Source organism: Balaenoptera acutorostrata, chromosome 12 (assembly GCF_949987535.1).
Source record: "Balaenoptera acutorostrata chromosome 12, mBalAcu1.1, whole genome shotgun sequence".
NCBI lineage: Eukaryota > Metazoa > Chordata > Mammalia > Artiodactyla > Balaenopteridae > Balaenoptera > Balaenoptera acutorostrata.
In genome coordinates this window covers 86,400,184-86,422,186 of record NC_080075.1, presented here as the reverse complement: position 1 = coordinate 86,422,186, position 22,003 = coordinate 86,400,184, and the positions used below count along the sequence as shown (strand labels likewise).

The 22,003-nt window shown below is 33.4% G+C and overlaps 1 protein-coding gene across 3 annotated transcripts in view; it reads right to left on the bottom strand.

The window, feature by feature from the left end:
* The window catches only part of ROCK2 (Rho associated coiled-coil containing protein kinase 2), a 147,619-nt gene that overhangs the window by 26,714 nt on the left and 98,902 nt on the right, over positions 1-22,003 (bottom strand). For 2 of the 3 annotated variants that reach the window (XM_057557784.1, XM_057557785.1), the window contains exons 6-19: positions 20,202-20,346; positions 17,695-17,833; positions 15,198-15,289; positions 14,216-14,375; positions 12,602-12,662; positions 9,803-9,882; positions 9,586-9,634; positions 8,870-9,005; positions 8,684-8,775; positions 8,222-8,468; positions 7,727-7,833; positions 4,836-4,995; positions 2,090-2,250; positions 1,538-1,722 (exon numbers count right to left, since the gene is read on the bottom strand). In XM_057557784.1, the coding sequence (XP_057413767.1) occupies positions 1,538-1,722; positions 2,090-2,250; positions 4,836-4,995; positions 7,727-7,833; positions 8,222-8,468; positions 8,684-8,775; positions 8,870-9,005; positions 9,586-9,634; positions 9,803-9,882; positions 12,602-12,662; positions 14,216-14,375; positions 15,198-15,289; positions 17,695-17,833; positions 20,202-20,346 (1,814 nt within the window). Of the gene's footprint in view, positions 1-1,537; positions 1,723-2,089; positions 2,251-4,835; positions 4,996-7,726; positions 7,834-8,221; positions 8,469-8,683; positions 8,776-8,869; positions 9,006-9,585; positions 9,635-9,802; positions 9,883-11,997; positions 12,010-12,601; positions 12,663-14,215; positions 14,376-15,197; positions 15,290-17,694; positions 17,834-20,201; positions 20,347-22,003 lie in introns of all 3 variants that reach the window. The other variant, XM_028162237.2, reaches the window with a different exon arrangement.

Genomic DNA, 22,003 nt, shown 5'->3' with positions numbered 1-22,003 from the left:
CATCTCAGGACTTAGAGATCCAGAAAAGCCAAATCAGGGTCGCTCCACATAAATGAAGCTATAAGACATATCTCTAGAGTTTGTCCTTCTTGAAGGACCAAGTTTTCTGTTAAATAAAAAAAATGAGAGGGAAGAATAAAGCTAACATACAGGGGAAAAAACAAAGAACAAAAAAATATTGGACAAAGATGCCTGAATACTGTTCAAGTTTCTAGTTCCAATTTTTAAAAGTTAAAATCTCATGAAGTTTAAGAGTCTAGGTTTACCCAGGCAATAGATCAGCAAAAAGAACAAACTCTTTTTGACCATCCTTTCCTAGGAAGTGTCAATATTTGAATATTTGACCATCCTTTCCTAAGCAGTGTCAATCTTACTGACCTGTCACAGGTATATAAAAAGCAGGCAATTAGCAAAAGTGATAGGAACAAAGTAATAGTCCTATAGTAGACATACTAGTAATAGTAACAGTAACAGTTGTAGTAATAATGTTCCCTACCATTTACTATGTGCTAGATGCTGTAAATAAGTCATTGTTATCCTTTACAACAGTGGTCCCCAACCTTTTTGCCACCAGGAACTGGTTTCATGGAAGACAATTTTTCCACGGACCAGGGCGGGGTGGGGGGATGGTTCAGGAGGTAACGCCAGCGACGGGGGGCGATGGGGAGCAGCAGACAAAGCTTCTTCGCTCACTCACTCCTGCCGCTCCCCTCCTGCTGTGCGGCCCGGTTCCTAACAGGCTGCAGACCGGTACTAGTCCGTGGCCTGGGGGTTGGGGACCCCTGCTTTACAAGATCCCTAACAAGGAAGCTATTACTGCCCCCCTTCTGTAGGTGTGACAAAAGGTTCGGAGAGGTTAAAATATTTTGCCCAAAGGTGATCAGCTAGTAAGCAGTGGAAATGGGATTCACACCTTGATCTGTCTGGCTCCGAAGCTTATTTTCTTTTCACTCTGCCTCCTATCAAATAACTGGAATCCAATATGACCTTTGGTCATAATTGGGAAGAACTAATTATACTACTAATGACTGATGGGGTAAATTTTAACAGTATATTACTGTATACTTTAAAAGTATTTTACCAATGTTTTCTATTTTCTAAGTAAATTAAATATAGCACTAGAGTGTATCCTAAAAAATGATTAAAAATTTTATATGGTGTTTGTTTAACAGTCAAACATTTCCAAGTCCCAGAAACTAAAGAAACAAACAAAAAGCACTTATGCTTGAGGGATAGTCCTGAGGAAAAATCCTAAGAGCATGGAGTACAAATCCCAGACATTTTCTTCTTCTTCAATACCAACAGTCTATATATTATATTATAAGGTGGCAGTAATAAAAAACTGTCGGGGAAGCAAATAAAATCTTTTTAAAGGACAACAGTGGCACTTAACACATTACTTAAAACAGAAAGAAAGAAAATGTGGTCAAGAAAATAAAAGGGTCAAAAGAAAATCCCCAGATAAATCAAAATTAAGATAATTTACATGTGGATAGTTGTGCATATTAGTAAATTTTGTCTCAAACAATTAACTTACTTTCGAAGTTCAGCATTCTGTTTTTCCAAGCTCATTTTCATTTCTAGGAGATGATTATTCTCTTGTTTCAACTGCTTTTCTGACATTTTTAGTGTGTTAACTTGCTGTGTTTGCATCTTCAAGTCATTTTGTGTAAGGCAGCGCTTCTGAGTTTCCTGCTCTATTTTTAATGTCAAGTTTCTAACCTAAAAAATAGTGTTATTGGTATGTAAGTAAATTATTTTGACTTTCTTATCAATGAAGCTGGCAGTAAATATGATGATATAAAACAGATTTTTCCCCTTAAACAGTTAATTCACTTCAAAATAAAATATTTCTTGGATTTTCCATAATGACATATTTTTAAAATAAAATATGGTCTTTAAAAATGTTTTAATCATGATTCATTTAGTATATCATCCAAATTCGGTAAAATTTAAAGATTATGGAATATTATTTTACAAGAAAAAATTTTAAATTATAAAACCATCACTGAAACTTTATAAATAAACCTAGTTTACTATTAATTCATTAAATAGTTTACTATTATTTATTAGTAAACTTCACACTTACATCCTCATTTAGCACATCTTTCTGTTTGAGGAGTTCGTTTATTTTCTGCTGTGACTGTTTGAGGTCACAGTCTAATATAGAGCATCTTTTCTCAGCCTCCAGCAACAAGTTCTCTACTTTCTGTTTTAAAGTTCTTTCCTCCAAGAGCTTTTTCTCCATTTCTATTGCCACAAAAATGGACATAATCATGAATCAGACAAAAGAAGCATATCAAATACATGACACAGTGCTAATAAAAATTACAGTACATGATGCTGCCTTAATAATTTTTTAAATTTCCAATTTAATATTTTCATCTCTCCTCTTAATATAATTGAAATGTCAACAATTTCATGCTTGAAAATTAGGTGTTTCATTTGCAGGGTATAAAATTCTACCACACTCCACAATATTACATCCATTTTAATGAAAGCAAAATAATTCTGCCTTTACTTGTGTTTCTAAAAGACATTTACATCTTTTTAAATAAAGATTTATTTTTCTGCTACTCTGTGCTTCTCAGTGTTACTCTTCCTGCCTAAAAACATTAAGCAAGATCCTAATCATTATAGAGGTAGATCCTATGACTTCAATGGCTCTTTCTATATTAGCATATTACTATGCAGAGGATGAAAATTATGTTTTAGGGAGTTGGCAGAGGACAGGACTCTAGAACCCAAACTTCCTGAGTTTAAATCCTGGTTCTGACACTTCCTAATTATTTGACTAGCCAACTTAATTAACCTCTCTGAGGCTCAGTTTCCTTATCTCTAGAATGGTGATAATAGCACCTACACCCATAGGGATTTTGCAAAGATTTTGCATTAACATATGTGTAGTACTTAAATGCTGCCTGGATACGGCAAGCACTTGATAAGTGCTCACACAGGAGAATTTTCAGTGACCTAAGAAAATGTTCACAATATTTTTTAAAAGGAAAAAAACCAAAACAGTAGAGGAAATTGAGAAAATATACAAAATATCATCCTGATTTAGTAGCATTCTGGTTAATCTTTACTTTTTATTTTCCTATATTTTCTAAATGATTTGCAACAAACTTTTAATTTGTTTTATTAATCAGAAAAGACTTCTAAAGACCTTTTTTCAATCTCAAAGTGAAGAGCAAAGTTTATGTCTAATCAAGTGATTTCATATTAACTACAAGTTATTACATGTAAAGGATTACTGATGTACTGATTAGAAAATCTGTTCAAATTCAATAGATTCTTCTGCTCCTTCATACCTAATGTTCAACCTCTAATGATCATTTATTACAAAGTTATATTGGGTAAAAATTAAACCTTATGAATTTTCAGTTTTTAATGAACTGTCTTCAAAAGTGTAGAAAAATGAAACCATTTTTTACACACTACTAAAAATAGCTAGCATTTCTAAGCACTTTTCAGGTATCATCATACTTGGTTTTCACAACAACCTAATACAGTAATTGTCCCTTTACAGGAAACAAGGCACAAAAAGGATAAGTAACTAGAGAAAGTCACATAACTAGTAATTCATTGCTAAGCCATATTCTTAAACAAAGAATGCAATGCAATGACATGCATTGGAAAGACCAAAGGCTTTATTATACCAGATGTGAGTACCATCTATAAAATGTAAGTTTTGTGTATTCATACAAAATATGAAAGTCATCTGTATCTTACGTTACAGCTGTAAAAAGGAATTTTTTTAAATGAGTTATTATTATGCTAAATTGGTTTATTTTCAACACTTCAGAGAATAATCTATAAACAAATGTACTCATTTTAAAAACTAATCACCCTAATGTGGGCACAGAGAATAGAAAGAGGCATGAGTGAACTCACTGAGATGAGGAAAATAAAGATTCTGTATCTTGTTTTGGGTAGTGATTATATGTGTGTGTTACAAATGTGAAAAATGTTTGCATTTTATTGCATCTAAATTATGACCTCAAAAGAAATTCAACTTTGTCTTTTTAGGCCATGGACAGGGAAACATGGCCCACTAACTTTCTCGTTAGATATTTCTAAATAAAGCACTCATTTCATCTTTTATCATCTAGAATCAATGCCTTAAACTAAACTGTTTAAAAAAAAATCTCCAATTTTAATTACATTCAATAGTTTAAAGGCTATTTATTGCTAAGTTATTAATAAATGTTATGCTTTAATATGAAGTGAAATTTCTGTTTAAGAGTTTTATAAATTTTGACAAGAATACTTTATTGATTTCCTTTGGAATTTCAAATCCATCATATATGAACAGTCAGTTTGGAAGACAAGAAATTATCTAAAAGACAATTAATTCCAAGATACGGGCTTGGTTTGTGGAAAAATTCACTTTGTTATCTTACCCTAAACTCATTAGTATTGCGTGACTTTGACCAAATCTAGCTAGTATCTTTATCATGCCAGATTTCAAAATATTCAGTGAACTTATATTCTATAAACTCGCAAGACTTTTGTAACACCAGCTGGTGAAATGTCAAACTAAATATTATAAAAAGAGCATATCCCCCAAATCTGAATAGATGTATCTAGAGCTTCGCACTCTGCATGCCTGTCACTGTTAATAGCACTGAACTATTAACTTCTCTCTGATCTAGAAATTTGGTTGAGTAATTCTGTGTTGGGATCTTACTACCTTAGAAATGGCTGCTGCCTTCAAGGAAAAACATATATGTAAAGCTTTCCTAATACTTTAAAAAATATTTTTCAAAATCAGAGTTGAATACAGAATCAATTCTGTAAAATGTTGCTGAAAACCCTCTTATGAAAATGCGTACCTTTCATGGCTTCTGATTTAGCTTCTTCAATGGATTCATAAATCTTATTTTTATCTGCCAGCCGTGCTTTTGTAGCCTTATGTTCAGCCTCTTCTTGTTCTAAGCTCTGCTGTATAACTTTTAGTTGGTATGTCATATCTATTTCCATGTTGTTCTTCTCCTATTAAAGATTTTAAATGGCAGCTATCAACAAAAAAGACTGGCTTGCAATTTCAAAAACGTAGTCTTTTTTTTTAACAGGTTTACTAATAATGTTCAACATGTTCTCTCCGATCTTCAAACTTCTTGTAAAAGTAATCGATGTACTCTACCTGTTCACTTCCCTCTGTACCCATCTCCCACATCTCCGCTCTACTGTTTTGAGATCTTCATTGAGATTGCTTGAGCTCAATAAAGTGACAAATGATATCTCAATATCAAATTCAACAGACATTTATAGTCTTTATTTCATTTGAACTCACTGTCGCCCTTGAAACTATTTCCTTGACATACCTGACACTGAACTCACTTGGCTCTCCCCATCCTGCTCTCATCTTTTCTGTTGCATGTGAAGTTTTCTCCCAGCTGCCCCTGAAATGTTGGGTGTTCTCTGGAGTAGTGTTCTTTAGCCATAATGCTTCTCCTCTTCCTACATTATTACTTCTCAAACTTTTAAAACATACCTAATGTTTCCCTTTGCTATATCTAAAAAAAAAAAAAAAAAAGAAATCTCAGGATCCTCTACTATTCACCCTTATTTTCCACATAGGAGACTTGTTTTAAGTTGAGAATCTTTAATAGAAGTCAGTCTATTTTCGACATATCCTCAAAAGATTTTCTAATTCTTTGTTTTCTACAATTTATATTGTAAATATAGGTATTTCTTTTGTTTTTCAAAAATAAAAATGATTTTTTTCAAACTACACAATCCACCAACAGAGTAATTTACTCTGCTCTGAAAAACCAATGCTCTAAGCAATCTCTTTGCAGATGGGCTCTTCCAGTCACATGGTTTGAGTTACTTCTATATCGATGACTCTCAAATATTTCTAGCTGCTACTACCATAGCTTACTTCTTTGTAGACATCCTAATTTGGCTGTCTCACAGGCACCTCAACTTAGGACTAAAATGGATTTATCATTGTCTCCTCTAAAACAGCTATTTTTCCTTTATTCTTTATTAATTAATGGTACCACTATAGACTTCGTCACAAACTAGGAATCCAAAACTCATTCTTGAGTACTATTCACATGCCATATCTAATCAATCACTAAGTGTTCTCAAATATTCCTCCTCCAAATATTTCTCAGATTCATCCTTATTTTCCATCCTTTGAACTACTGTACTAGTTAAGTCTCCATTATCTAGGTTACTGAAAAAGCCTCTGACTAATCTACCTACGTCATCGTGTCCTCCTCAAACCTAGTTTCCACATGGTACATAATGATCTATCTTAAATGTTCCTCTAATAAAATCATCCAACTTAAAAGCCCTTCAGTGGCTAGTCCATTACTTAGAGCAACTAAGTGTTGTTAATAGAGTATTCAACATCTTGCATGGCCTGGCTCATGCCTGGCTCTGTAGCCTCACTCAGGCCAGTGAATTCATCACACTTTAACATTAGGTTTTCAGGCCAATTTTAGCCTGACGTCTATTTTTGTAAAATTTCATTAGATCATAGCCATGCCCATTCCTTTTACTGCAGCAGAGACCATATGGCCTGCAAAGTCTAAAGTATTTACTGTCTTTCCCTTAAAAGATTAAAATTTGTTGACCCCTGCTCTTTACTCCAGAAATACTGAATGGTTTGCATTTAAATAAACTGACTATGACTTTTTTATTTTCTATCCTCTGTGCCTTTTGCCCATGCTGTCCTCCCCAACTTTACCCTGTCAACCAATCCTGCCCTGTCAGATTGGGAATTCATTCTGTGCGCCCAATATACCCTGCCCATACCTCTCATTCTACTTACCACACTGCATTAGAATTATCTGTGTACTTTATTATTACTTTAGAAATTACCCATTAGACTGTGAGATTGTTAAGGGGAAGAACTGCATCCTGATATTTCTACCACATATGATACATTAAATACTTGAATGAATAAATAAGTGAATGAAAATAAAATATTAACTGCACAGAGCCTAAAAATTATCCCTGGCTTATAGTACTTTTTGGTAAACTTCTAAATGAAAAGTCGCGATAACTTTACGTCGTTTTAAAGACATATTGTAAGATGGGCTTCCCTGGTGGCGCAGTGGTTAAGAATCCACCTGACAATGCAGGGGACACGGGTTCGATCCCTGGTCTAGGAAGATCCCACATGCCGCGGAGCAACTAAGCTCGCGAGCCACAACTACTGAGCCTGCGCTCTACAGCCCATGAGCCAGGACTACTGAAGCCTGCGCGCCTAGAGCCCCGTGCTCCACAACAAGAGAAGCCACTGCAATGAGAAGCCCGCTCACCGAGCCCGTGCTCCACAACAAAAGAAGCCACTGCAATGAGAAGCCCACTCACCGCAACGAAGAGTAGCCCCCCGCACACAGCAACAAAGACCCAATGCAGCCAAAAATAAATAAATAAAATAAATAAATTTATTTTTTTTTAAAAAGATATATTGTAAGTCAAAATTTGCATTTTCCTTGGATGCCCAGGAAGAAGCATCCTCATTATACACCCCAAGAGAGATTCTCCCTTCATAAGCATCTAACATCTAAAGGGCTGCTTGTATAGTGTTATGGTAAGCCTTAAAATACACATCCCTAATCTACATAACCAAGTGTGAATATAGGAAAGTACATGAGCGTTGGAAATATTTCAGTTACTAATTTTCCTTATTTTAGAGTAAGTTTTTCAACCCAAAACTGTCTAGTCATTTACTTATACAAACGTAAAACTTAACATGTTTTACCTTTTCCAAATCAGTAAGTCTCTCCTGTAGTTGTCTCTTCTCAATCTCTACTTTTGCTAATAAGATTTTGCCATTCTTTAAATCTTCTTCTAGGCCAGATATTCTACCTAAAATTGAAACATTTTTAAAAACAATAAACTCATATAGTATATATATTAAACTTAGAGTAAAAAATTTGGAATTCACCTCATTCCTTAAAGTTGTTATTTATGAGCAGAACTTCTATAATTGTTGGTATAGGGCTTTAGAGTTAATTCGACTGGAATCCAATCTACCACCTTTAGAAGTGGTTTGTTACTTAAAATACTTCATACTATTTGAAAGTAAATCTTTCATTCATAAAATTTTGTAACAATGTATTTCTAATATGCTAACCTTACATAACAGAGTAGTATATTCAGACATGTACCATTCTAGCACATTATCCATCATCTAAGGTTATTTCCAAAACACAAATCATTAAGATGAACTTAAGTGCAATATCTACTTTAATACCTTGTAAATCATTAATAATCTCTGATCCATGGGTTCGGTCCCTCCTTTCAGATTCTAGCACTGACTGAAGATTGATAAATTCCTTTTCAAGTTTTAACTTGGCAGTCTCCAGCAGGCAATTTTTATCTTGTAGATCTCTATTGTTAGATTCCAGCTGTTGAATCTGTTTTGAACTCTCTGCCTGGGTTTTTCTTAGCCGGGCTGCAGTATCAGATTCTGTTCGCAGCAATGCATTGGTTTCATCCAGCTGTTATTCCATTCAAAACCAAACAAACAACAAACAAACACAGGTATATATGATGAAAATACCTTCAATTTATTACCCCATTACAAACTATTTAAAATAAACAAAAACCTAAAAATATCTTCCTAATGATTTCCTTTTTGTAACACTGCCAATTAAAACAAATGTTAACAGTCATAAATAAAATTCAATATCCTTATAAATTGGGATCAACCTACTTGTCTCTGGAGTTGATTCACTTTCTCAGTGGATATTTGAGAGTTCTGATTCCTTTTTTTCAAATCTTCAAGTTGATCTTTTAAACTGTTAACTGTGATAAAAAGCATTTTAGTGGTAAGCTTCAACACAACACACACATACACACAAACTTTTTCTCTTAGTATTTAATATTCTACACCACAAACCATCATTCTCCAAATTTCGCTTCTTGTCTGCTTCTTGATCAGCTTTCCGCTGATATTCTGCATTTTTGTGCTGAAGAAGCGCCTTTTCTCTTTCTAATTGTCTTAATGCTGATTCCACATTTTTCCTTAAGGTAATCTGAAATAATGCTTGAAGTTATTATCAAAGGAAAGTATGTATAAAAATCAAACGAAAACAAAAAATATTTCAGTTACATCAAGCAAATAAAAAAGACCTTTAAAAAAGCTATTAACTGCCCTTTTGTTAAAACTACAATGTTTTCCATATTTTTTAAATAGCACACTATTCTTAAATAATCAAGACCACAAGTGTTTTGTTTACTATTGAAAGTCAAAATTTCTGTAACATTCCATCACCACTGAACCATCTTTACTTAATACAAACTATGGGTCTGAATAAAAAAAGAAACAATTGTCAATTTCTATTTTTAAGCCATGTAAGTAATATGAGTGCAATTTTCTTTTTACTTGAAATATCTACACATACTAAATTGACTCATTTGCAAAAACATAACAAAATGAAGCCTATTATCATGGTTACCCGATAATCTGAGAGTCCTGTCCACCAATGCTACAAGGTAGATTTTACTATATAACAAGATATGTATTAATATGGCACTAAAAGAACTCTGTAGATAAGTCAGGCATCAAAACTTTTTATGAACAAAAATGTTAATAAAAGCACAGAGCGACTTTACCTCTTCTTCTAGCTCCTTTGCTACTTTCTCTAGGCGAGTATTAACAGATCTAAAGAATTTCAAAGGCAACAGTAAATAATTCTCTCCTAGTTTACAATAAAGACATTTACCATAAATTATAAAATTATCATATAATTACTTTGTAGCTCTTCTTTTTTAGTAAAATGTTTAAACTTACATTTTAAAATATAACACTTTAATTATCTACAAAACATACTTGCACTTCTGCTCTAGTTCCTCTTTGGCTTGTATCTCACTGCTAAGGTGTTCTTCTAATGTGTATAGTTTTTTCTGAATCTGTCAGAAAATAAAAAACTATAATTATAAAGTCTGATCATATTTAAAAGATGAGAGGCTTAAAGAAAACAATGATAATCTCTTTCCTTTCAACTTAATATAGGTACAGTTTTTGTACCTTCTTAATGTGATTTTTATTGACAGAGAGAAAAAATCCTCCATCTCTTGCTTTCTATTACAGTACACATGTATGTATGAACACACTATGTAAACATAAGAATAAAAAGCTCCAATCTTGGCAGAATTCTTCTATGACACCAAGTTTCTCATTCATTATGAACAAAGGATATCCTTTGATACCCTCCATCGTTCTTTTGTAGATTATTTATTCGAAAATACTGTCACCATTTGTGCTTATAAAGATAAAAGGTCTACATCTGAAACAAATATTTGGAATATTTGACTGAACACGCTCAAAAACATATTACTTTTCTTAAAAATAATAAAAGCTCTTCCCATTTTTCCAAAGGAGACATGCAGATAGCCAAGAGATCTATGAAAAGATGTTCAACATCACTAATTATTAGGGAAATGCAAATGAAAACCATAATGAGATATCACCTCACACCTGACAGAATGGCTATCATCAAAAAGACAAAAATAACAAATACTGGAGAGCATGTGGAGAAAAGGGAACCCTGGTGCAGTGTTGGTGGGGAGGTAAATTGGTACAGCCACTATGGAGAACAGTATGGAGATTCTTCAAAAGATAAGGATAGAACTCCCATACAATCCAGCTATTCTACTTCTGAGTATTTATCTGAAGAATATGAAAACACTAATTCAAAAAGATATATGCACCCAAGTTATGGAAACAACCTGAGTATCCACTGGTGGATCAATGAATAAAGAAGATGTGGTATATATACACAGTGGAAACCATTACTCAGCCATAAAAAAAAAGTGAAATCTTGCCATTTGCAACATGGATGAACCTTGAGGGTATTAGAAATAAGTCAAAAAGTGAAAGACAAAACCATATGGTATCACTCATGCGGAAACAAACACACACACACAGAAAAGGAAAGAAAATAAAACAAAAACAAAGACAAACTCAAAGACAGGGAACAGACTGGTCATTACCAGAGGAAAAGGTGGTTAGGGCTGGATGAAGTGAGTGAATGGGGTCAAGTGTATGGTGATGGATGATTACTAGACTTTTGATAATGATCACTTTGCAATGAATACAGAAGGAGAATCATAATGTTGTACACCTGAAACTTATGTAATGTTACATACCAATTTTCCCTCAAAAAAAGATATATAAAAGCTCTTCTTTATATCTTCCTACACTGTGCCAGGCACAATACTGTGAAAAGTTGTCAACAATAACTCTTTTGGATAAATGACAACTAATTAATTACAAGTCATCTTGCCATAAGGCCAGATATGTCGGGCTTTAAACAAACTAAAATTATCGAAAGTATTAAATAATTCATTTTGGGAGGCTTACTGCCTTTATAAAGGATTTAACTTTTCAAGTTCCTTTTGTGTTTTAGGTACAGTGGCACGCACTTTACAAATACTGTCTCATTAATCCTAACAAAACCCCTAAAAAGATGGGTAGTATTATATCTATTCAATAAAGAAACTGAAATCCAAAAAAGGTGAACAGCTGGGCCAATATAGCATAGCTAATAAGTGGCAGTGCCCCAAAAGATCCTGATCTATTAGATTCCATGGCCAATGTTCTTTCCACTATTCTTTCTAGTGATTAAGTTCTCCATGATTTCTTAAATATTTCATATACCTTAAGCAAAACTGTATACTTCCCTAGTAAGAAAATACAGGCCAATGAACTAGTCAAGTTCAACAGCTTTTGGCTGCTACTATATTAGTATAATTTGATCACACTAGTTATCACATGCTAATCAAAAGTCCTTGCTGCTACTTATATATCCTTAATAAATAAAAACAAGAAAATTACATAATATATATTTTAAACAACAGATCCATAGGCGCAATAATAAAAAGAATACTTGGTAGAAAAAAGGTTGAGAACTTCTCTCTTGGGTAGGTGTAGTACTCCAAATGCTAGGTGGAATATGATTATAATAAAACATCGCTAGAGTGATGAGATTTTCCTGTTTTTCAACATATTTGACATCAACATACCTCTTGACTCTCCTATTTAAAACAAAACAAAAACATTAAAATGCTTGTTATGCTTTGTAAAATTCCTAAAACACAAATCATACCAAAATTACCCAACTAATTTTTTTTAGCTTTTATAGGTTTTGAAGAGAAAAATGTTTAGCATCCTCATTTATGTGTATGTGTGTTCATGATTTAGCTTTGTATAGAAGTCACAAAATATTGTAACATTTTGATAAAATTATCCTTTACATGAATTCATTGCTAAATAGTCAAAATTTAAATTATCTACTATTTCTATATCCTTACAGCTTATTATCTGTACTCTTTTATAGTACTAAGATCATAAAATTTTCTAACTGGTAGAAAATACAGCTGTTTGTAAACCTAATTCTATCACTTTTGCTACTAAAACTAAACCTAAAGCCATGTATAAGTCATCTTTTCACTAGCCATTGGATCTCACACAGTGATACTTGTCAAATAAATGAATCACTTCAATGTTATGCTGAACCGGATTGCAAGAAGGAATGCCATCTAAAAGTAGCATCAAGTGAACTTTAAAACTACAGGGATATTACTAAAATATTTGAACACGTATAGAGTAGTAAAAATTTATACATACTTCGTTTTTCCTTGATTGTATTGAATCATTTTCTTTACAAGATGGAGAGTCACTTAATAACCTAGAAGGAAAGGCAGGAAATAAATTCTTTTGCATGTCATTTTAACTCATTTTCTAATACCAAGTTATTCTCAGAATTAAATTCCAACCACAGATTCTCTTTCTTTTCACTTCAACATATTTAAAATGAAGTAATATTTTCCCCTCTAGAGATGTATAACATTTTCAATCATTTAAAATGATAAATATTTCTTGCCTCTCGCTCTTAAGCGGATGTTCTAGTCTTTAACATCATTGAGACTGGAGTCACTAAATAGAACTACACTTTTCTCCCTATTCATCTCATTTTGAGTTCCTGTAACTATCTTATTCTTTTTTTTCTAGGAATCTTCTAGAAAGAGACAGCTCTCCTCCTTTTCAAAAATAACATCTCTTGATCTCCAGGTCTTAATACACAAATCATCACTTCTATTGAACTGCCAATTTCTCGCTTAGCTGGGTCCTTCCTCACTGTGTATAAACATGCTTGGGCTTCTCCTGGCACTGATGTCCTCAGTTTAGTCAGCACTACAGTAGTTTTCAGAACACTGTCCTTAGCAGGGTGAATAACTCATCCTGGTTCGCCTGGGATATTCTTGGTTTTAGCATGAAAGTCCCACACCACATCCCAGGAAACCCCTCAGTCCTGGGGAAACCATAATGGTTGATCACCCCGACCATTACACACATGGAAATACCAAAAATTTCTCAAATATATGTTTCTCAAACGTCTTTAACACTTCATTCAACTGTTTAACAGTTTTCAGTGGCTCTTCACTGCCTGTCAAAGTCAAAAGTCCCTTAGCACAGCACACAACAATCATCTGTTGCATTATGCTTCCCCTAAACTCCAACTCTAGTCTGTTTTCTAATTTTATACCCAATACTCACTCCAGTTGACCAATATGTATTGAATGATCTTGTGCCAGGCTCTGCACTACATGGAGGGATTACAGGCAAGAAAATCACAGTCCCATTAAATCCTCCAAATGGTCATGATACAGTGATATATATATACCCTATGTTTGAACCCTACTGGACTATACCACTCTGCTCCCAAAGTATGCTTACATTCCAAACTTTTGCTTCCACTATTCACCTCCCCACTATACTCACCTAACCTCCTTGCATCTCAGCCACTCAAAACCCTTTCTTAACTTTAGACTTGGCTAAGATGCTACCTCTTCCCTGAGGTCTTACCTGACTTCCCCCTACCCTCGTCCCAAAGAGACGTGACTTTTATTTTTCTTCTGAACCATCTCATATCTTTTTGGTACCTTTCTTAAGGCAAATATCAAATTTTACCCTTCATTATGACTATATAATTCTCCTATATCCCTTATTAGTTGACAAGCTCCTTCAAAAGTAGGTGTTTGGTCTTACTCTATATCCCCCAAAGAACACAGAACATTGCCTTACATTCATTTGTAAATTAATATCATATAAAAGTCTATGAAAAAACTCAGTTTAAAACAAATTAACACTTTATCTTCTATAATTCAGAGTCTCGAAGTAAGACAACTCTTTATAGCCAGATGCTGAAAACAATAAAAATGTAACAAACAAATCACATACAAATTTTCTCTATAGTAGGTAAATCCTATAAAAGGCAGCTGATTTCCCACAAAAGCTTTAGGAATTGGGAAGGTTTCTACATCTCCTTTATCATCTTCAATGTCATCAAAATTGCTGCTGTCTATGTCACTGCTGAGTTCAGGTACCACAGGAGCTGCCGCTATTAAAAGAAAAGAAACAAATTATTTAATAATAATATATCTGATTTAAAATTATATAAACGACCCCTGTTTTGTTTTATATTAGTAATTATATATTATTAATAATATGTGATATAAACATATTACATATTGATATTTGATTCATTAACAATACTATATTATGATGATTTACTATAGAATATTTTAGTAACAGATTTTGTTTTATCATTTCAAAGAATTGAAATTTTATGTGTTTTATTATTATATTAGATTGGTTTTAAATATAGATAAATCAATCAAACAAGGAAAGCAGGATGATATTATTCTAGGTGCTAAAGTTACAAGCAGCAATAACTTGCATATACGTTCTTTAGTCTTCAGTTTTCTACATTCTTTAAGTAGAAATATTTCTTACTCTTCAAATGAATTAATGTTAAATATACATGAAGTTTAAATGAATTACTATGCTTACTGTAGTATTCACCAGAGTATGGTCTCCATAAGTAACTAATTACTGGTTTATTAATTCAAACATCTGAATTAAAGAATTGTATTTCCCCAATTCTGAAAATTACTGAGGTCCATAAAACTTAGCTTGACAAATTAAGAAACCTATGTTTATCATAAAAGCACTGGGAAATAAAGACATATTAGTTTGCTAAGATAGTGAGGTAATATCAATTTAGTTATAAATACTGCTTCAGAACAAATTGAAATGAAACCTCTCAATTTAAAAATTAGTTAGCATTAAGTGTACAGACATGCTTGTTTATTCAGAAGAGGAATGAATTTATGAGATTTAAAATGTGATGAAATGGAAATATTTAAATTTACTGACTTACTCTCTCTTATGTTATCCCAATTCCATTGATCATTCTTAAAGAAAGGATGTTGTTTGATTTCTTCTACCCCATTTCTTCCAAGTCGTACCTCCCTAAACAATGCAGTTAAAAACTGTATTATAAAGAGTAACATTATATAAATACAAAAATATTAACTCTTATCTCAACAAGGATCAAAATAAGGATCAGAAATGAGTTTAAGATATCTTTATTAAAAGCTTCAGCTTAAATGTTGTTCAAAAATAAGTAATCTAATTTTATAGTACATGATTGCTCTAGACAGTAAACGCCATGGAAAGGGAAATATGTTTCCAACCTGTTTTGTGTCAAATGAAAGTACGAGATTTTCAATGAAAAAAATCATCTGCGTGTGCCAAAACCACATGACCAACTTTAGGGGCTAAAATGGATGGAGGTTTAACTTTTGGCATAGAAGAGTTTTTTAAAACCTTTCTAATAAATGTTGTTTTAAAAAATCCTCCTCCTTTCTTTTTTTTTTTGTTAAAATTTATTTATTTATTTTATTTATGGCTGTGTTGGGTCTTCGTTTCTCTGTGAGGACTTTTTCTAGTTGTGGCAAGCGGGGGCCACTCTTCATCGCGGTGCGCGGGCCTCTCACTATCGCGGCCTCTCTTGTTGCGGAGCACAGGCTCCAGACGCGCAGGCTCAGTAATTGTGGCTCACGGGCCCAGTTGCTCCGCGGCATGTGGGATCTTCCCAGACCAGGGCTCGAACCCGTGTCCCCTGCATTGGCAGGCAGATTCTCAACCACTGCGCCACCAGGGAAGCCCCCTCCTTTCTTAAAAAGAACTCACATATTATGTTTGAAGCTATCCATGTTTACTCTGGATATATCTACATCTATATTAAATATAAATAGTTAAATATAAATATATATTACATTTATATTAAAATTATCATTCTGAATACCAAAAAATGTTACTAATAATTTCATTCTTTGACCTGTTGAGTCTTCAGTGAAGACTATATGGAAATAAAAAACATTTTTTATATGTCCCTGGAGCTATGTTTAATATAAACAAGAAAACCTGTAAAGTTTAGAAGGAAGTGCTCTTAGCCACACTGATGGCATTAAATTCTTTTCAAACTATCTTTTCTCCACCTACAATCATTCCTTAGACTGCAACCACTCCCCCCATAAATTGCTAAGGCAAATATTTCATTAATGGTACTCCTTTCATTAGCATATGCTGTATCCTGTTTTATATTTTACCCTTCAGCACAAATTATGGTCATTCCCATCAACTCCATCTAGTCCTCAAATCAAACACTATTTTGAGTTTATCACCATGTATTATTCATTAATCATGTAATTAATAATCAAAGTTTTATTTTCCAAATGATTGATAAACATATAAAAATGATTAAGCTGTCTAATGAGGAAAAATATAATTTTCTTGCTTTGTATGGAAAAGAAATAATTCATAATACTCAGTTTGGCAAGAATGAGGGAAACAATTATTAATAATGGAAATATACCCTGATGTGACTTCTCTGGGGGTCAAATTTGTAACTCAAGTAGGTCAATTTTAAAATGTATCTCCTAGAATTCCACCTTTAAGATTTTATCCTACAAAAAGTATGCAAAGATAAATGTATAAGGATAGTCACTGCAGTACTGGTTGTAACAGCAACTGGCTAACAGGCAATAATAAGGTGTGCTGAGGAATCATAGCATCTTAGGGCAAGAAATGTTCTTAGTTATCACCTAATCTGATCCCATCATTTAAGGATGAGTAAAATTATTTGCCCAACAAGTAAAATAATTTTCCTAAAATCATAAAGCTAGTGAGGTAAGTCTGGACTGAGGTGGAAGCACCCACTTATATGTGTTAGTCCTTTAATAGGATGACTCCTATTACAAATATAAAATGGGAAACCAGAAAAGAATAGAATAGAGAGGGCAAGGAAGAAACTTCAAATAGCTTTCTAGCTTCTCTTTTTAAGGCAGGTTTTCACAACAATGTTCATCTAGTTTGTTTCAAGAAATATAGAATTTCCAGGATGGACTTGCACATATTCAAATGCAAATTAAAAAGGGTTGGGAAGGAGGCACTCCCAAATCAAACACAGATAGTTTTTAAGATTATTAACTTTTGAGTATTTATCTGCACAAAAATGTTCTCTTCTCAAAAGTTGTACAATCAAGAGCAGTACGGCTTAATCACCTTAGAGGATAAAATATGAATAATACAGAAGTTTTATTTCTCTCAAATGCATTATTTTACCAAGTTCTATTTTTTTCCTTTTTAGACATGAGGGTTAAGATTAGAGTTAGATTACCATTAGGCTGCACATACAAAATGACAAGGGTAACCCAACACCAGGCTTAGCAGTAGGAAAAGGCTAAACCAGAATTAAATGAAATTTGGATAAAAAGATTGATTTTATATGTACATAAGAGTTAGGTATGCTTTCATTTCTACAAATCCAAAAGTTAAAAGGATTCTCTATAAAGAAATTCAATGTATATTACCTATCTGTTAAGAACGCACAGATGAGATTCTTCGCATGTTTAGAAATTTCTGCATCTTCGGGGAAACATAGTGAGTTTTTATGATCCATAATTTTGCTATACGTTCCTACCAGTGAATCTGCATAAAATGGAGTATCCCCTAAAGTTCCAAGAAAAAAGACACAGTGTAACAGAGAATGCAAATTAAACATTTTTCACCTAATATTTAAATATGTTAAGTTTAAATTTGTCACACGCATGGAAGAACGAAAAGGTCTATGGGCCAGGAATCTCAGTCAAAACAAACAGGCGCACACCAAGAATATATTTAAATTATAATCATACCAATGAACCATGAACTTTTAAGAGCAAAATAAAATCAATACTAACTGTAGAATTTGTTGGGTTTTTAAATACATAATGGGGAAAAAAACCAATTTACTGGATAATTTAAAAGATTACTAGGTGGGGTCAGATCAGTTAGTGCTTAAGCTAAATCAACCTTTTATGTTATACAATACAGTAGTCACTAGCTACAATTGGCACTTCAAAGTTTAATTAATTACAATTAAATAAAATGAAAAATTCAGTTCCCTAGTCACACTAGCCATATTTCAAGTGCTCAATGTGGCAGGTACCTACCGTACTAAACAGTGCAGACATAAACCACGTTCATCATGATAGACTGGACAGTGCAGCTCTAAGAGTTAGATCAGCCCTATTATTTTACACATGAGGAAGCCAGACCCAGACAGATGACATGTGATTTGCCTAAGATGACACATAGCTAGAGTTGAAAACGGCAGAAACAGCCTCCTAATGCAGTGTTCCTGCTGACTGATGACTGTGATAAATAGGCATTGAAGCAAGTGTAAAGACAGAAAAAGTTCACGGCATCATCTTGGCCAATATTCATCTAAAGCCACAAGAGTTAAAGGCCCTGCCAGTATGCCTCAACCACAAGTCACCTTAGTACAAATCAGACTTTCCCAAATCAGCCAAAAAGGAGTGTTCAGGTAGTTATTGTTTTCCAAGGGTGGCAGAGGAGAGTTTTGAATTCAAGATTTTTCTAGTGCAACTTTTAACTGCAGTAGACTCCTTTAAATGAAGTCCAGTCAACCAACCTGATGAGCAAGCACCAGAGTAGGCTCAGAATACTGCAAATCAGTGCCATTCAAACTCATTAAATTCAGCTCTCAGGCTGAAAACAGCAGCAGGAATTTAAATGGTCTCTTCAAACCCAGGTGACTTCCTCCAAAGTATATTATTTTTTAAACCCCTGGGAGAGTCTAGGCAAATGATGGAATATATTCTACTTTCAAAAGATTACAAGACACACCTAATGAATCATCAGGTAGGGCCTAGAGGTGGGGAGAATAGATAGCTACCTGAGGACACACAGTGTGTACAAAGAGACCCACTACAAAGACAAAGGCCCAAAACAAAGTAGGTCATAGAAGGACATGAGACTACGCATAGCAAGATCAGTGCTACACATACACATATGGTCATCAAGAGAAGGCACTTTAACCACAAAAAAGTTCCATGACTAATTGTTATTTAAATTTGTACTGATTTTTTTTAGCAGTAAACATACTCAGTTACTATACAGATTTTACAGATTTCCACTACTAATTTCTTTTAGTCATCTTCTAGAAAATAAATTCCCCAACTTCTAAAACTATATTTTCAATTCTAAAGTCATTTCATATACTGCTATTAGCCTTAACACATTTGCCTCTTAAAGTAGAATTTTGCTACATCTCCCTCAACCTGAAACCAGGGAGTCAGCCACTGGCTTCCTTGGCCAGAAGATATTTTTGTGACCCTAGTACTTAGGAATAGGAAATCTTAAAAATGAAATCAATGATGTAAAGAAAAGTTTTGAAACACTTCAGCCTTTCAAATTTTGATCTGGTCAAAGTAAAAGAAATTATTTAATTTGTCTCTGAGTTTTCTGAGATTGAAATATTATTATAAAATATATTTATCTTGATAGTCAAATGGTCAATAACTATATTTATGATTTATTTGACTAGAATTACAAACCAAATATATATACAAGAAATAAATATGAGAAACACAGTGCACAAAATTAATTACATAACAATTACATAAACTAAGAGTACTTTCAGTTCCTTATTATTATTAGAACTAATAACAGCCTTATAATTAAAATATTTACAACAAATACTCCTGATTAAGAAAATCTTAGAATGAAGGCCCACTGCAACTATAAACTTGCTTCTTGTTCTAATATTTTCTTAATACAAAAGGTCTATTGGAGGAATATTTCCTAGCAGTAGACTTTCAATTCCTTTCATATTCTACTCAATTACTGTGCTAGAATGAGGCTTGGTTTTAATTTTCCAATCAATAATCTGTCATATCAGACACTACTAATTCAGTTTTCAGAACTATTACTTTTTCCCTAGAACACAAGCAATTCATTTTTTTATAGTCTCACATTCTTGACTTAGAACTAAAGTGTTATGAGATGAGTTTTGAAAAAAGAACAATTTACTTACCCACCAGCATCTCAAAAAGGAAAACACCCACAGACCACCAATCACATTCTCGCCCATAGTAACCATCACCCCCTTGTGATTTCAGGACCTCAGGTGATATATAATCAGGTGTTCCAACTGCTGTATCACAATGCACCATGCCTGTCTGGGTAAAGTGCAGAGAGAAAAAAAAAATGTGTATAAAATGTCTGTAAACACACACACACATAAGCGCAACTAATTCATTTATTGTTACATATACAGCGACTACACATGGCTACCAATAGACCTTCATTGCTGACATGGCTTTGGGAGGACAGGGGATAAATGCATTATGAAATGCATAAAAATGTCTGGATTATGGGAGATCAGGGATAATTTTCCAACTCTAAAATACAGGAGGCTTCATCAATGGAAGAAGAAAAAGGTGGTTAATTCCATGGGAATTCCATGCAAATCAACATCTTTTGTTTCTTTTTCTTACACCATGAAGGAGTTACAAGAGAAGTACAAAATGTGGTCTTAAGGCACCTGACCCGGGGAAAAGAAAAGAATCTTTAGAGAAAGGAAACTTTGATGTTTCCAAAGAAACTGCAGTAATGAAAATTACTAAGGCCCCAGTTTTGGAGGTTGTATTAAAAAATGGTTCTTATTATACCAAGAAAAAAATGGGGGGAAATAGATCAAATGTTTAAATCAAAAGATCTTAATAGTTTGAAAGCTACACCTCCAAGCTGCATGTTTAGAAATGTGGAGCTGTGGTATCAAGATATTTGGCAAAATGATTAAAAACACCTTTTTCGGTGTTTAGTTTCAGTGGGTAGTAAGATAATCCCTATCTTATGTCTTTTTGACAAGGACAAGAACCACTGTAGATATTATCTACGTGTGTGTATTTTGCAGCATGTATGTGTGTGTGTATGTTTGTGTATATGCTGCAAGATTAAATCACGACAGTATATAGTAGTGTGCTGCTAAACAGTACCTGTTCACCTCCAGCTATGTACAAACATGCAAAGACTTTATAGATTAACTTAAATGCCCTTCATTTCCTTTACCTGCCTGGTTAAAAAGTGTGTCACCTACGTTCCTTATAAGGAAGCTATACAACTACCAAAATACTAAGTATTATGACCCCCTTGGAAAAAGGAAGTTCAATGTATTTTATAAACATGATTTATATAAATGCTTTTATTTAAATGCAATAAAATGTATGTTAAACATGAGAGATTAATTTTAGAAGCAATCTTTTCTTTCCTCAAATCAGCAGAAATAACTCAATGATTTTATTTTCCCAAGTATTCAGCAAATAGAGGTCATTTTAGTTTGAATATAAATTAATAAAATAAAAAATTTGGAAATAATTGAGCAAATTATGATGGTAATACTCTGTAAGGGTTATTACTTAGGATAAAAAATGAAGATGACAGTGCCTGACTACAAAAGGCAGGTTATAAAATTAATTTTTATCATTAACTATCCTACATTTTAGACTTCTACTGAAGGAAAAATTCATAGAGACTTACTAGGATAAGTAAAATCTCTTTATTTCACATTATCCATATAAATTAGACTTCAAAAAAATGAATCTTGTGAGACTTAAGGGCTAAAACCTGATAGGACACTGATGAAAGAAATTAAAGATGATACAAATAGATGGAGAGATATACCATGTTCTTGGATTGGAAGAATCAACATTGTGAAAATGACTCTACTACCCAAAGCAATCTACAGATTCAATGCAATCCCTATCAAACTACCACAGGCATTTTTCACAGAACTAGAACAAAAAATTTCACAATTTGTATGGAGACACAAAAGAC